This window comes from Pseudophryne corroboree, chromosome 7 (assembly GCF_028390025.1).
Source record: "Pseudophryne corroboree isolate aPseCor3 chromosome 7, aPseCor3.hap2, whole genome shotgun sequence".
In the NCBI taxonomy this organism is placed as follows: Eukaryota; Metazoa; Chordata; class Amphibia; order Anura; family Myobatrachidae; genus Pseudophryne; species Pseudophryne corroboree.
In genome coordinates, this window is record NC_086450.1 from 172,500,415 (window position 1) to 172,514,902 (window position 14,488).

At 43.3% G+C, this 14,488-nt stretch overlaps 1 protein-coding gene across 10 annotated transcripts in view; it reads left to right on the top strand.

Annotated features, from left to right (window-relative positions):
- ZRANB3 (zinc finger RANBP2-type containing 3) overlaps nucleotides 1-14,488 on the top strand; it is an 894,936-nt gene that overhangs the window by 301,969 nt on the left and 578,479 nt on the right. For all 10 annotated transcript variants that reach the window (XM_063933768.1, XM_063933769.1, XM_063933776.1 and 7 more), the window contains one exon: nucleotides 1,314-1,459. In XM_063933768.1, coding sequence (XP_063789838.1) covers nucleotides 1,314-1,459 — 146 coding nt within the window. The remainder of the gene's footprint in view (nucleotides 1-1,313; nucleotides 1,460-14,488) is intronic.

Below are 14,488 nucleotides of genomic sequence, written 5' to 3' on the forward strand. Positions count from 1 at the left end.
CTGGGTGTTTTAATTGGGGAGATATTTCCTGACTCAGATGGTAACTATGCGGTTGATTTAATTAGATGCGGCTTGTATTTACGAGTAAGCACCACACTTACGGCACTCATTGGGCTGCCTACAAAAGTCCTTGAGTTCAGGACGAGGGGGGTGCGGGGGCATTTCCAAGCAGGCAGTTTAAGAGACCATGTCGAAATCTGTATAGGCGTGCCATACTTCTATTTCATACATTTATTCATGCCTTATAATTGCTTTGTGTTTTTGCTGTATTTGTTGCAGTGATTTTACTTCCAGTAGAGACATGATCCAAAAAATATAGGGTTAACCAATTCCAGAAAATAAATATATATATATAATATACAATTCTGAAAAAGTTTTAGGCAGGAAAAAATGCTGCAAAGTTAGAATGCTATCAAAAAGTTTTAATAGCTTATTTTTGTTAAGTGCAAAGTGAATAGAAATCTAAACCAAATCTATATTTGGTGTGCCCACTCTTTGCCTTCATAAGAGCATCAATACTTCTAGGTACACTTGCACAAAGTCAGGGATTTTGTAGAATTATATTCAGGTGTATGATTAATTAATCATGTCAAACAGGTGATAACATGGGGTGCTGGAAGCACCTGAAGCATAATCCCTGATAAATGCCGGGTTTCGGGGTTAATTGAATAGCCCCAGGCAAATCAATTAATTGTGTAACTAATTGAATGCCCTCTAAAACTGTAAGAACACATTTGTGTCTTCTTAGACTGTAAGCTCATTTGGGCAGTGCCATCTTTAACTTCACGTCATTGTATGTCATTTGTGTTTTAATCGCCTCAGTGTGTGTACTTATATAGTATGTCAGTGATTTCTAAGTACAGGACCATATTTCTGTGTGTATACAGCAGATTTATTTAAAAAGACACTAGGGCCCTCATTCAGATGTGGTTGGAGTAGCTATCGCTACTGCTTACATGGAAGTGGCAGCTATAGCTCTAATATGGTACCGCAGTCATGCCTCTTGCTGCATTACAGATCCACACTGCATCCTAGGACGCAGTATCGCATGGTTCCTTGGCACCATCGACTGACTGCGTGACCCTATTGTCATCCGTCTGCTGCAGCTGACCTACAGGCCAGGAAATTACCTCCTGGCGATACGCCTCCATTTGGAGAAACAAAGTCAGGCGGTGTCATTAGGGAGGTGAAAGGGACAATCGATGAAGAAAAATATACACACATACCCTACAGTTTCATGTACAATTGTTTTTTGTGAACATTTTAAGCTTTGAGACTATTGAAGTCTCGATAATGTTTTTTCTCTCTTGTAGGAGAACTACATGGCTAATTCAAACTTAAAAATGGACTCCCCACCAGACGTGCCCCATGAACTATCGTACCTTCCTGAAAAACTGAGGCAGAGGCTGTTGCCCTTTCAGAGGGACGGAGTTATGTTTGCGCTGCAGAGAGATGGAAGGTAAGTAGACCTTGCTCTCCTTTGGTCCTGAAAGTAGGTCAATGTCATGCAAATGATCTTGTACTTGTGTTGCTAAGGGGCACTGGATAAAGTATGCTATTAGGATTGTAGCTTTTTCTGGCATTGCGGATGTTAAACTGTCTGACAATCATAGCAGTTTGTGTGAACGTGTGGTTTTATTTCACATAAAATAGATTTTCTGTGCTGTTCGCCTCAGTTCCTCCCTGATTGTTATGTAGGAGTGAAAGTTTCTTAGCATCTCTTAAAACCAGGTTGCCAGGCTGACACCCGCCCCTCTGTAATGGGTCTGAAAAAAGTCTGGTTCCTCTCCACTGCCCATTTGTTTCATCTTTATTCATTCACCAACACTCTAAGAACATCCCTTTGTTTGTCATTTTTCATTCTTCCTTATCATGGTAAATACATGCATATCTCTGCTCCTGTTATTTGGGATCTCTGTTCAAGACAATTTCCTTTAGTTAAATTCCTATATCTCTTGTTTTCATTTTTATCTTCAGAAATATTCATTCTTTCTGACTAGATACGTGTTTACGACTATTCCTTCTATGTTCTAAGCTTTAGTGCGCTAATATTATTGTCTTTTTGTAGAGCATTCATGATGTAGCTTATTAATTATAGCTGTGCCTTCTTGTGAAATATCCTCATTATAATTAATAATATCAAGCGGAAGAACATAATTTATGCATTCTTTTTATTTTTTACTGTTTATCATAAGGTTTTTTGTTGTAAAAGGTTCATCTCAGACAGAGGGAGCGGTTTTCTATAGATTAGCGACAAAGAAACGTGTGTTAGATGAAAAGTCGTTGTTCACTTATATTGTTGCAATGTGATAAAGAAAGTAAGCTAACCACCATAGGCCGGTAATTTAGTATCAGTGTTCAGCCAAGAATTTAAAGTTGCTAAATTTAACAAAAAAAAAAAAAAGGTCAGGTATAGGACTGTAATGTTTATTTAACTGATCTGGACCATGTGTCTGCTCTTGTTTGTTGTGGGTTGTTTTTGTTTTTTTGGAATGCTTTATGTAACTGACTGTACCCAACATTTAAATGCTGCCTGCTTCAGTGTGACTGGACTTTAAAGGTAAAGTCCACCCATAATAGTATTTTATTGGTTAAGCCCCCTCCCCGGCGATGTGGGAATGGTAGGGATCGGATGCCTTCCAGGATATATCTAAAGCTGGGTTCTCCTGGCAGGTGATTGTTCCTTTCCTTGAATTGGGTGCAGGTTTTATCTCTCTTCACTTCGATACTGAAGGCATCACAAATGACCCAGCGTTGTACGTTGAATACAATCATTTGATCATTAAAAAAAAGAAATGCTTGTTAAAAAATGCAAACATATTGTAAAAGTCTTTGTTAAGGGTTTTAATACATTTTATGAATTATTATTTTAGTGTGAACATTTTTTTTTTTTTTTTAATCCGTAGCACAGCATTATTCTGTGCTTACAGGGTGCTGCCACGTGGACACTACGGTAATGTTTTGAGAATTAGGACATTTTTAGTTTTTTAAGTTATATGAAAAGAAACCTTCAGAGATTATCTTCTATGGACAGAATTCAATTGTTTGTCTGCTGGCAGCGACTATATGGTTCCCAAACGGAGATATTGAATTGTAGCTCCATTCGGACGCGATGGCTTCTGGCATCTGCATTTCTGCTCTCACCTCCCTGGGGTGGCGAGATAAAATGCATGAAACGTGACCAGTTTGTGCGCCCAAATGGCACTTTTCTAGATCGCGCCCAGCACTTTGGTCGTATGTAGCTTATGGGCGTGATAAGTGCGAAAATAAGATAACTGAATTGTGCACTGCCATCTCCCGTCACTTTAGATGGGAGATTGAGGGCTCAAAACAATTGCCCCATGTATCTTATAAACCTATATCTTACACAGTTTTTTTGTACTTCTTTATAATAGTTATACTTACCATTATATAAAAATAATATAAGGGGGGTAATGTAATTGCCCGCGAGAAGCAGGAAGTGCAAGACTTTTCCCGTATTTTTAAAGCTGCTATCGATTACATGGCAGAACCAGTTTGGTTTTCCCATGTAAATGATTGCAGCTTTAAAAATACAGGAGAACTTGCACAGAGTCTCGTGTTTCCTGCTTCTCGCAGGCTATTACATTCCCTCCTAGGTGTGATTTATGGGTTCACTACGATATGCCGGCGTTCGGGCTCCCGGCGACCAGCATACCGGCGCCTGGAGCCCGACCGCCGGCTTACCGACAGTGTGGTGAGCGCAAATGAGCCCCTTGCGGGCTCGCTGCGCTCGCCACGCTACGGGCACGGTGGCGCGATACGCTCGCCATGCTATTTTATTCTCCCTCCAGGGGGGTCGTGGACCCCCACGAGGGAGAATAAGTGTCGGTATGCCGGCTGTCGGGATCCCGGCGCCGGTATACTGTGCGCCGGGATACCGTCAGTCGGCATACTGAAGACCACCCGTGATTTATACTAAGACTTACTGTGGATCTCTATAATCATATAAAGTCTTCATGCAGGTCCTGTTACTACTTTAATCTCCTATATAATAGCCCAGATCTGTCACTCTGTGACTGTGTGGATAACGCTGGGCGTGGCTAGGAGCTCTCATTGGGTTAGCAGCAGGTCTATCACAACCAGTCCATAGCTGATTGGTCGAGAAAAGCCCTCCCACACAGGTTACATCCAATGGGAGGCTCTGCCCTTTCACCTGCAGCAATCTACTATAAATCCAGTTTTGCTTACTGGCCAAGGGTTAATTAGAACAAAAAATAGAACTTACTGAAATGCCAACTAGGCGGCTGCTGGATTGTCGTCTTCCATCAGCAGACAATCTGAGAGGCACCTCCAGGCCCCTCTGCTTACTTGGATCCTCCTCATGTGTGTACTGATGACTGTGGCCAGCAGTGATCAGGCAGTCTGGCAGCACCACCCACTTGGCGGCTGCAGAGAGGAGGAGCTGCTAGTAAATCCAGCCTGCCTGGTGGATGCAGAGAAGCAGCCGCTGGAAAATCCACAGATGCCCCCATTGTTACTACCGGCAGCTGCAGAGAGGAGCAACCATTTGTAAATCTAGCGATGTCACCAGTATACTTACTGGGCGGCTGTCCTCCAAGCATATAGCTGTCCGATAATCAGAAACTAATTTGGCGATTTATTGAAAATGTTAATGTATTTAAATATCAATATGAAACTGAGAACTGATTTTATGGATGATTTTGACTATGGTGATACAAGTATATTGATACAGGAGATCTGATTACAGATGGCCAATTATCCTAAATAGTTTAAAAGTTCATGTTAATGCTCAGTATAACATAAAAATAGCTTTTTTTGTATTTTGTGTTTCAAAAAGAAAATCATTAAATAGAAAAAAAAAAAATCAAGTTGGATTAGTTTTAAATAGATGGTCTTACCCTAATTCAATCTTTAAAACAACAACAACCTCATAGTTTGTGAGCTGTTTTTGGATAAAGTATTAGCCAGATAAGTGGATCAAAAGGCACAAAAAGCAACTTACAGGCATTACATGTCAGCTTCATCTAGAGCAGTGGTTCTCAACCTCTGTCCTCAAGTACCCCCAACAGTTCCTGTTTTCCAGGTCACCTAGCAGTTGAACAGGTGTATTCATCTCACTGACACATTTTAAAAGACCCACAGGTGGAGCAAATTATTTCACTTGCAATCCTGTGAGGAGACCTGGAAAATATGAACTGTTGGGGGTACTTGAGGACTTCGGTTGAGAACCACTAATCTAGAGCATTTCATTTGCTGAAAAACACTTTTTATTAAAAATCTAGCGTTTAGCCGCAGCCTCGCTCACATGGATGTCTTCTGAAACATTTTTGTTTTCGTCTTCTTAGTTCATAAACAGTGCCTAGAAGTATATTACTCCCCAAAAATGTGTGTGTATGTGTGTGTATGTGTGTGTATGTGTATATATATATATATATATATATATATATCTATCTATCTATCTATCTCGACCAATGGCGGCACTCACTGGGGAACTTGAAGTCGCAATAAGAAAGGGAGACAAATGCGAAATATGGGGCGTGGCCATTCTACGCCATTGAAGTGGGTGCTGCGGCCCACAGACGTTATTACAGGGTGCGTGGGTGGCTGGCGGAGTCACTGTTGGGGGCGTGCCCAGCACCTACGCAGCTGCTGGGCTTCCCCCCAGCTCTCTTCCACACATCTTTACACGCTGGGAGGGCAGGAAGCAGACGGCTGTTTTAACAGGGCGCCGCAGAAAGGGCAGGGCGGATTTTGCCCTTTAATAATCGGGCAGGGCGCGGCGCCCTGCTAAAACAGCCTAGCGTGAACACTTGGAGTGACCATTCTGGTAAAAGCGTATATTAACTACGTGGGGATTATTCCTATATTATATATCAAAAGTACCTTTAGCGCACCCGGGGTAATCCTATTTGTGTGTGTGTGTGTGTGTATGTATGTATATATATATATATATATATATATATATATATATATATATATATATATATAATGTGCATATATGCAAAATTCAGCCATTTGGCAACTTTTAAAAGTTACACATACTTCGGCTATTAATAGACTTCTATACTGTGTTCCAATGTTAATTTGCACAATTATGGGGTACATGCTAATCTTCCAGTTTTCGCCCACACTTAAAGTATTACTGCGCGACCGCCTTTTTCTATTGAATTGCGTATTAAGCGGAAGTGTGCATACGTACGGAATGCAAAACTACAGCGCGGTATTAGCATTAAGTCAAGCTGGGTTTACTGCGCTTACTGTATGTGCACTCCCGCTTAGCACATAAGTCTATTAAGGAGGTGCAGTATGGGCCTCATGTTGTTGCTGTACCATGTACAGCAATGCTTTCAATCTATGGTCTTATGTGTAATGTGATTGGCTGACAGATGTTAATATATAAAAGTGAATGTGGGAGGTCTGAGGGGCATGTAGAGAGGTAAATTATGATGGGATTTGGAAAAAGTGAGTTAGGACCCCAGTATTTTTATAGATGGGTTCATGGATCCCACATAATTATGAACTTGGCATGATCACTGAACCACCTTAATTTTTATTGTCTTTGTGTCATTGGTTTAGGATATACAGTGCACTGTATCACTTTATCATAAATATGGCAGTGTACGATAAGAAACTAATTGCTTTTTGAATAATTGGAGCTTTATGGGCATCCAAGGCATGTTAGGACAGCATATTTCACCTCTTTTTTATAGCACATAAAGCTTCTTTTTTCCCCAAAGGGTTTGTCACACTTTAAAAAGTAAATGACCAGTGAAGGAGGTTTATGTTGTTTATTTATTTAAGCACTTTATGTAATGTGCCATCATGATTCTAGACCTCATCCTGTGACGAGGGACAAATGACTTTCTTAGCTGAAGGGTCAGCAGAAGGCTGTGTTCCCCCAGTGACTTATGTAGTGAAGGCCCCAACATCACTCTGCCATGTAACAGGACATGTCACCATGAGAGCAGGTGACTTACTGAGAGACGACTCATTCGTTTTGACTGCCCCAGATGTGTTAAATCAGGGGACATTTTTCAATCCAAGCTCATTAAGGCTCCCCCAGGATGAGTACTGAAAACCGTTGCAAAATGTCACTTCTACTGCATTAGCTCCTACTAATTAATTGATTTACATATAAAACTGACAAATTTGTAGAGTCTCCTTATTGTTTTTTTCAGTGTTGCTGAAATAAGTCGGCACTGTAACCCAGAATTGTAATATTCTTAATCTTGTAGCCACTCACTAGTAAGCCATGGTCTGGAGTTAAAACGTATCTCAACATATACATTCATAAGGATTCGGCAAGATGTAATCATGGTTCAAATCTTTTCAAACAGCAAGAAATTCTTTGTCTTGCCAGCAATCGACACCATATTCTCTCTCTCTCTCCTGCTGCAGAGATGTTGAAATGCCAACATTGCAGAGTATAGTAATGGGCTGTGACAACGCTAATTTCCTCTGCTCCACATATCGCGTTTGTTTGAGCTGTCTGTAGACTTGAAACAGAAATAAATATTGTCCACTACACAATTGCTTTACAAAGACTGAGTAATTCACCAACAAAAGCTTAGTGCAGTCTGCAAATCAGCTGGTGCCAGTATATAAAAAGATGATTAATGTATGAAAAGATTTTCTGTAATGAAGCCAAGCCTTTCTGGAGTTTGCAGCCAAAATGGCTACATCCCATTCGAATAATTACCAGCTGAAGTGACACAGAGTACATTAATCATCTGCTGTCCCATGGGAGTGTTGCCCTGTTTTCCGAAAATAATTTATGAAACCTGAATCCCATTTTGTTGGACCCCCGTAATATGTGGAAATTACGCAAAACATTTGTAATTGCAGCAGTCAGATAAGTAGTTCATGTATTTTTACGTTCGTATCAGATTTCTTCACAATGGCTGGAGGTCCACAGCTTTCTTTTTGTTTTTAAAGTCTTCCATTTTATTTATGCGTGTGAGTATATATTTTATACAGAAAGCAAGTTGCTCAGTCAAATTATAGTAGCATCAGGTGCTCAAAAGGAAGAGTTACATACACACATTTGTTTTGTATTACTCAACGGTATGCAGTGCCGCTACGGGTTTTAAAAAAATTTCATAGGGGCCGATTCAATTGTTTTTCCCATCAGCTACCACTAGGGGTCACAAAACGGAGTAATTCAGTTGTTGCTCCTTACAGACGCCCAGTAGCCGTGGGGATGACATCTCTTCTTGCAGCCTCCTGAGGTGCGAGAAGAAATGTGCGCAAAGTCGGACGCCCAAAGCAGGACTTTAGATGGGGTTAGCTGTTTTACGTGGATAAACCCTGTCTGTTTGGGTGCAACGTGCGTGATGTACATGGGCGCCCACACATCAATTGAATTGTGACAATTGTTTGGGCGTCTAAACAGTCCCGTTTGGATGGGAATTGTAGACACCCAAAACAATTGAATCGGCCCTTTAGGGGAGAATTCAGTTGTTTTTTTGAGTGCCCTACAAAGCAAATCAAATGTGCTGATCAGGCATGAGTGCCGCGAACCCCCATTATTTCTGTACGCACAAATATTAGGCACCCAAACTCCATTTTTGGCAGCATGTCCAATAGTTTTGATGCGTTTAACAATTGACTCTCAGACTAGTGCTGTTGCAGAACTTAAGTAGCTGCTTGTGTTTCAGAGGGAACTGGGCTGGGTTTCTCCCCTCTACCTCCCCTCCAATATCAGCCTTGGGTAGTGGCTTGCGCAGTGCTTAGTGAAATAGTTTATAGTTTGGTAAAGCTTTCAACCTCCTTGGAAGCCATCATGGAATTGGTTCTCTAGTCATGGAAGGGATTAAACTGAATTGTGTCTGACCTTGATATTTCCTCATACCTTTATGAGGATTCAAATAGGAAGCAGGGAGTAGTTAATTCAGCATGAGACTAAAGCTGGTTACACACCTGGCTGACTGATCCACCGACCTATCTGATGATTGATAAGTGCACTTACCAATCATCCACTCGATGTGTCGTGCCTGAAGTCACAACTGGACTTGCATTTAATTATAGCCACCTAGTTGAGTGGTCAGTCAACGGTGGTCCCTGCAGCTGCCCACTGTATGTACAGATAGCCAGATGCGCCAATAGATTTGTAGATATATTGGCCATTGGCTGTGTTACAGAGCAGACGTAATATCTCTGTGAACGACATTATAATTATTATTATGCTTTATTTATATGGAGACACAAGGGATCCGCAGCGCCCAATTACAGATTACATAAACAAATAAGCAAAACAATAAAACAGTGACTTACAGTTGAAGACAATATAGGAGAAGTACTGTACAGAGTATATAAACATAGCTGCATCAGCAGATGACACTGAAATAATTATCAGGGTAGCAGAAAACCGAGGGATGGTGCCGTCAAACGGAGTATGGAATAAAAGAAGGTTTAAGTAAGAGAGGGAAAAGACTGCTCTAGCTGTCTCAGGTTTACTGTGTGCCTTCTCCAAACTGCATGTTTCAGCTCATTCCATGGATGTTCAATAGGTTTCAGCTCAGGGCTTATGGAAGGCCACTTCAGAACAGTCCATTATTCTGTTTGATCCTTTTTAGCTGTGTGTTTTGGGTCATTATCCTGTTGGAGGGGTGGTCTTCAGTATGCCGCCGGCCGGGATCCCGGCGACCAGCATACCGGCGCCGACATGCCGACACATTTTCCCTCTTGGGGGTCCTCGACCCCCCTTGAGGGAGAATAAATAGCGTGCCACCGTGCCCGCAGCGAGCCCGCAAGGGGCTCATTAGCGCTCGCCCAGCTGTCGGTATGCCGGCGGATGGGATCCCGGCGCCGGTATTCTGGCTCCCGGGATCCCAGCCACGGGCCACTTATACTACACCCTGTTGGAGGACCCATGAACTGCGACCGAGACGGAGCTTTCTGACACTGGGCAGTAGGTTTCACTCCAAAATGCCGTATCTTTGGTTGTGTTATGGTTGGCATCGAATGGGGTCTTGACTGGGCAACTTTGTCAGATGGACACCTGGTCTTTGTACACACGGTGAGATTTTTTTCTTACGATTTTGACTATATAGTCAAAATCGTAAGAAAAGTTAGTGCAGATCGCAAGGGGAAAGTCACCTTGCGACCCCCGATTCGATGCCGATTCACAAGAATAGATAGTCAAAATTGACTTGCCTGCACAGTCTATCTCTATAGAAGAGATAGTCAAAATTGACACGTAGCCAAAATCGCACATATCGCAAGCACATACTGAGTGTGCTTGTGATACTGACTATGTGCCGACCTAGCCCCTGTCGCATAGTGAGAATCGGGCATAGCCCGAATCTCACCATGTGTATGGGCCATTACACATGTTCTCAAATACAAACTTTTTTTGTATTTAAATAAGCTTGTTTTGAAGGTACAGATGTGTCTTCTTACATCCTTGCTGCAGTCACGCTAAACAGCCCTTCGAGTCGCGCCATGCCGTAGCAGGATTCCGTAACGCCGAGCAACTTTTTTTTGGGGGGGGGGGTTTTCTTGCAAAATTGCGTCTTGGTGGCAAATTAACACAATAGGACGTAAGAGCAGATCCTGCTGTTTAAAATTATAAATGTTATGCCGCGGCTAATAGACGTCTAAACGGAGGACCAATTGAATTGCTCCATGGTGTGCCCCCCTAGTGGTAGCCACAAGTTAAGGATTTAAGGAAAGTATAAAAATCCCAATATAAGAGAATGTTAAAGGCCATTTCATAGTCCAATCATCTTTTATTAAAAAAATTCAACCTTCATTTAAAAATAAATAAATCAAATGTACCAGTTGAACCAAGCATATTCTATAAATTGGTTGCTATGGGTAACTTTATTTCATCTCCCTTTAAGACAGTCATGTCCAAACTGCGGCCCTCCAGCTGTTGTGAAACCACATATCCCAGTATACCCTGACACAGTTTTGCTGTCAGAGAATGCTAAAGCTGTGTCAGGGCATGCTGGGATGTGTAGTTTCACAACAGCTGGAGGGCCGCAGTTTGGACATGCCTGCTTTAAGAGCAGTGAAATTCACATACTGTCAGACACAATGGGGGCGATTAAATTTTTTGAAAAAGCATGATTTTTAATGGGCATCCGTTGTTGCAATTCAGTTATTTTGTGCGCCCAATTAGTCAGTGTTTAGCCGCTTAAAAGCGGCTAAACACGACTAAGCTACTGGGTGCAATAGGTACAGGTGCTGTTTGGAAGCCCAATTTTTTTACATTTTTCAGCTTGCCACTTCTGGGAGGTGCGAACTGTGATGTGGCTAATGGGCATTTGATCAGAGCAACAATTGAATGGTGTCCAGATGATACGTCGACATGCTTATGGTCAAAAGGTTGACTTGAGAGTGGTCGACACAGCATATGGTTTTGGAATTTTTTCAACTTTTTCCTATTTTACCATCCATGTAGACTGCTATTGGGAATGGTAACCTTGTCCGCAGCATGGCAAGTGAAGCGGTACACTAATTGGGGTTCCACATGTTAGAAGGTAAAATTTACCCATAAAAAAAAAAACATGAAAAACTTAATGTCGACATTGGCATTTTGACATGTTTACAGTCTGAATATATTCTGTGTATACATTCTCCACCACAACTTTATCCTTTTCCTGCCAAGGAGATATTTCATTCCCATCTATATAATCTCCTATATCACCGATCTATTCCAAAAAATGTCTCCAAAACACCTCAAATTAAAACAAGATAAACGTATGCTCTCTTCCAACTCCAAAACATTTATCAAAGTCTTGTATTAAAAAAATAAGAGAACGTATCTAGCCCCATCTACTGTAGTTTATTTGCTTTGGAAATACTCTCTTATACCCCTTTCACACCGCAGCTTATACCCGGTATTTTGCCGTTTTAACTGGCTTCCTAAACGGGTCAAGCTGCGATGTGAAAGGGTCCCCTTCAATTTACCGTTTTCAAAATACCGGTATTTTGAAACGGTAAAAAAGCAGGGTCCTACCCGTTTCAGTCCCATTTCACTGTGCAGTGTGAAAGGGTCTGAAACGGTATTTGCAAGCCCCAGAAGATGATAGGCTGTCTCCATGTGTGATGTCACCAGCCACAACCAGGAAACAGCTTGGAAAACATAGGAGACACATGAGAGAGTGGCTTTATACACGTTTAAATGTGAAAAACACGGGGAAAAAATGGCGTGGGGTCCCCCCTCCAAAGCATAACCAGCCTCGGGCTCTTCGAGCTGGTCCTGGTTCTAAAAATGCGGGGAAAAAATTGACAGGGGATCCCCCGTATTTTTAAAACCAGCACCAGGCTCTGCGCCTGGTGCTGGTGCAAAAAATACGGGGGACAAAAAGAGTAGGGGTCCCCCGTATTTTTCACACCAGCATCAGGCTCCACTAGCTGGACAGATAATGCCACAGCCGGGGGTCACTTTTATGCCGTGCCCTGCGGCCGTGGCATTAAATATCCAACTAGTCACCCCTGGCCGGGGTACCCTGGGGGAGTGGGGACCCCTTCAATCAAGGGGTCCCCCCCCCCCCCAGCCACCCAAGGGCCAGGGGTGAAGCCCGAGGCTGTCCCCCCCCATCCAATGGGCTGCGGATGGGGGGGCTGATAGCCTTTGTTGTAAATGAAAAGATATTGTTTTTTCCAGTAGTACTACAAGTCCCAGCAAGCCTCCCCCGCAAGCTGGTACTTGGAGAACCACAAGTACCAGCATGCGGGAGAAAAACGGGCCCGCTGGTACCTGTAGTTCTAATGGAAAAAAAATACCCAAATAAAAACAGGACACAGACACCGTCGACAGTAAAACTTTATTACACACTGCCGACACACACATACTTACCTATGTTCACACGCCGACATCGGTCCTCTTCTCCATGTAGAATCCAGGGGTACCTGAAAATAAAAGTTCAATATACTCACCTCAGCCATGGTCCAGAGATAAATCCACGGACTTGGCAAAAAAAGAAAACGAACACCCGGACCTGCGGACCGAAAGGGGTCCCATGCTGACACATGAGACCCCTCTCCCCGAATGCCGGGACATCACGTGACTCCTGTCACTGAAGTCCCTTCAGCCAATCAGGAAGCGCTACTTCCGTGGCGCTCACCTGATTGGCTGTGCACTGTCTGAGCTGTCAGACAGCGCATCGCAAAGCCGCTCCATTACTTTCAATGGTGGGAACTTTGCGGCTAGCGGTGGGGTCACCCGCGGTCAGCCGCTGACCGGCGGGTGACCTCACCGCTAGCCGCTAAGTTCCCACCATTGAAAGTAATGGAGCGGCTTTGCGATGCGCTGTCTGACAGCTCAGACAGTGCACAGCCAATCAGGTGAGCGCCACGGAAGTAGCGCTTCCTGATTGGCTGAAGGGACTTCAGTGACAGGAGTCACGTGATGTCCCGGCATTCGGGGAGAGGGGTCTGATGTGTCAGCATGGGACCCCTTTCAGTCCGTGTGGTCGGTTGTCCGGTTTGTTTTTTTCTCCAAGTACGTGGATTTATCTCTGGAGCCTGGTTGAGGTGAGTATATTGATCTTTTATTTTCAGGTACCCCTGGATTCTACATGGAGAAGAGGACCGATGTCGGCGTGTGAACATAGGTAAGTATGTGTGTGTCGGCAGTGTGTAATAAAGTTTTACTGTCGACGGTGTCTGTGTCCTGTTTTTATTTGGGTATTTTTTTTCCATTAGAACTACAGGTACCAGCGGGCCCGTTTTTCTCCCGCATGCTGGTACTTGTGGTTCTCCAAGTACCAGCTTGCGGGGAGGCTTGCTGGGACTTGTAGTACTACTGGAAAAAACAATATCTTTTCATTTACAACAAAGGCTATCAGCCCCCCCCATCCGCAGCCCATTGGATGGGGGGGGACAGCCTCGGGCTTCACCCCTGGCCCTTGGGTGGCTGGGGGGGGGACCCCTTGATTGAAGGGGTCCCCACTCCCCCAGGGTACCCCGGCCAGGGGTGACTAGTTGGATATTTAATGCCACGGCCGCAGGGCACGGCATAAAAGTGACCCCCGGCTGTGGCATTATCTGTCCAGCTAGTGGAGCCCGATGCTGGTGTGAAAAATACGGGGGACCCCTACTCGTTTTGTCCCCCGTATTTTTTGCACCAGCACCAGGCGCAGAGCCCGGTGCTGGTTTTAAAAATACGGGGGATCCCCTGTCAATTTTTCCCCCGCATTTTTAGAACCAGGACCAGCTCGAAGAGCCCGAGGCTGGTTATGCTTTGGAGGGGGGACCCCACGCCATTTTTTTCCTGTATTTAACCATTCCATCTAAAAAAAATAATAATAATTTAAAAAAATATATAAATAATACTTGTGCCTCCAAAAAAGACAAACCAAGTACCTAATCCCATCTAATAAAAATAGATATGCTTCAAGTTGCTGGGTTCCATCGTACGACTATCCAAATTATTAATAATGAATTAATTAGTGATTAATAATAATGTGTGGGCCAGAAAAGTCCATTTATAATGACAACCACTGTTTTCTATGGGTGAAACGGGTTCAGTGTGAAAGGTACCAAAACGGGAATG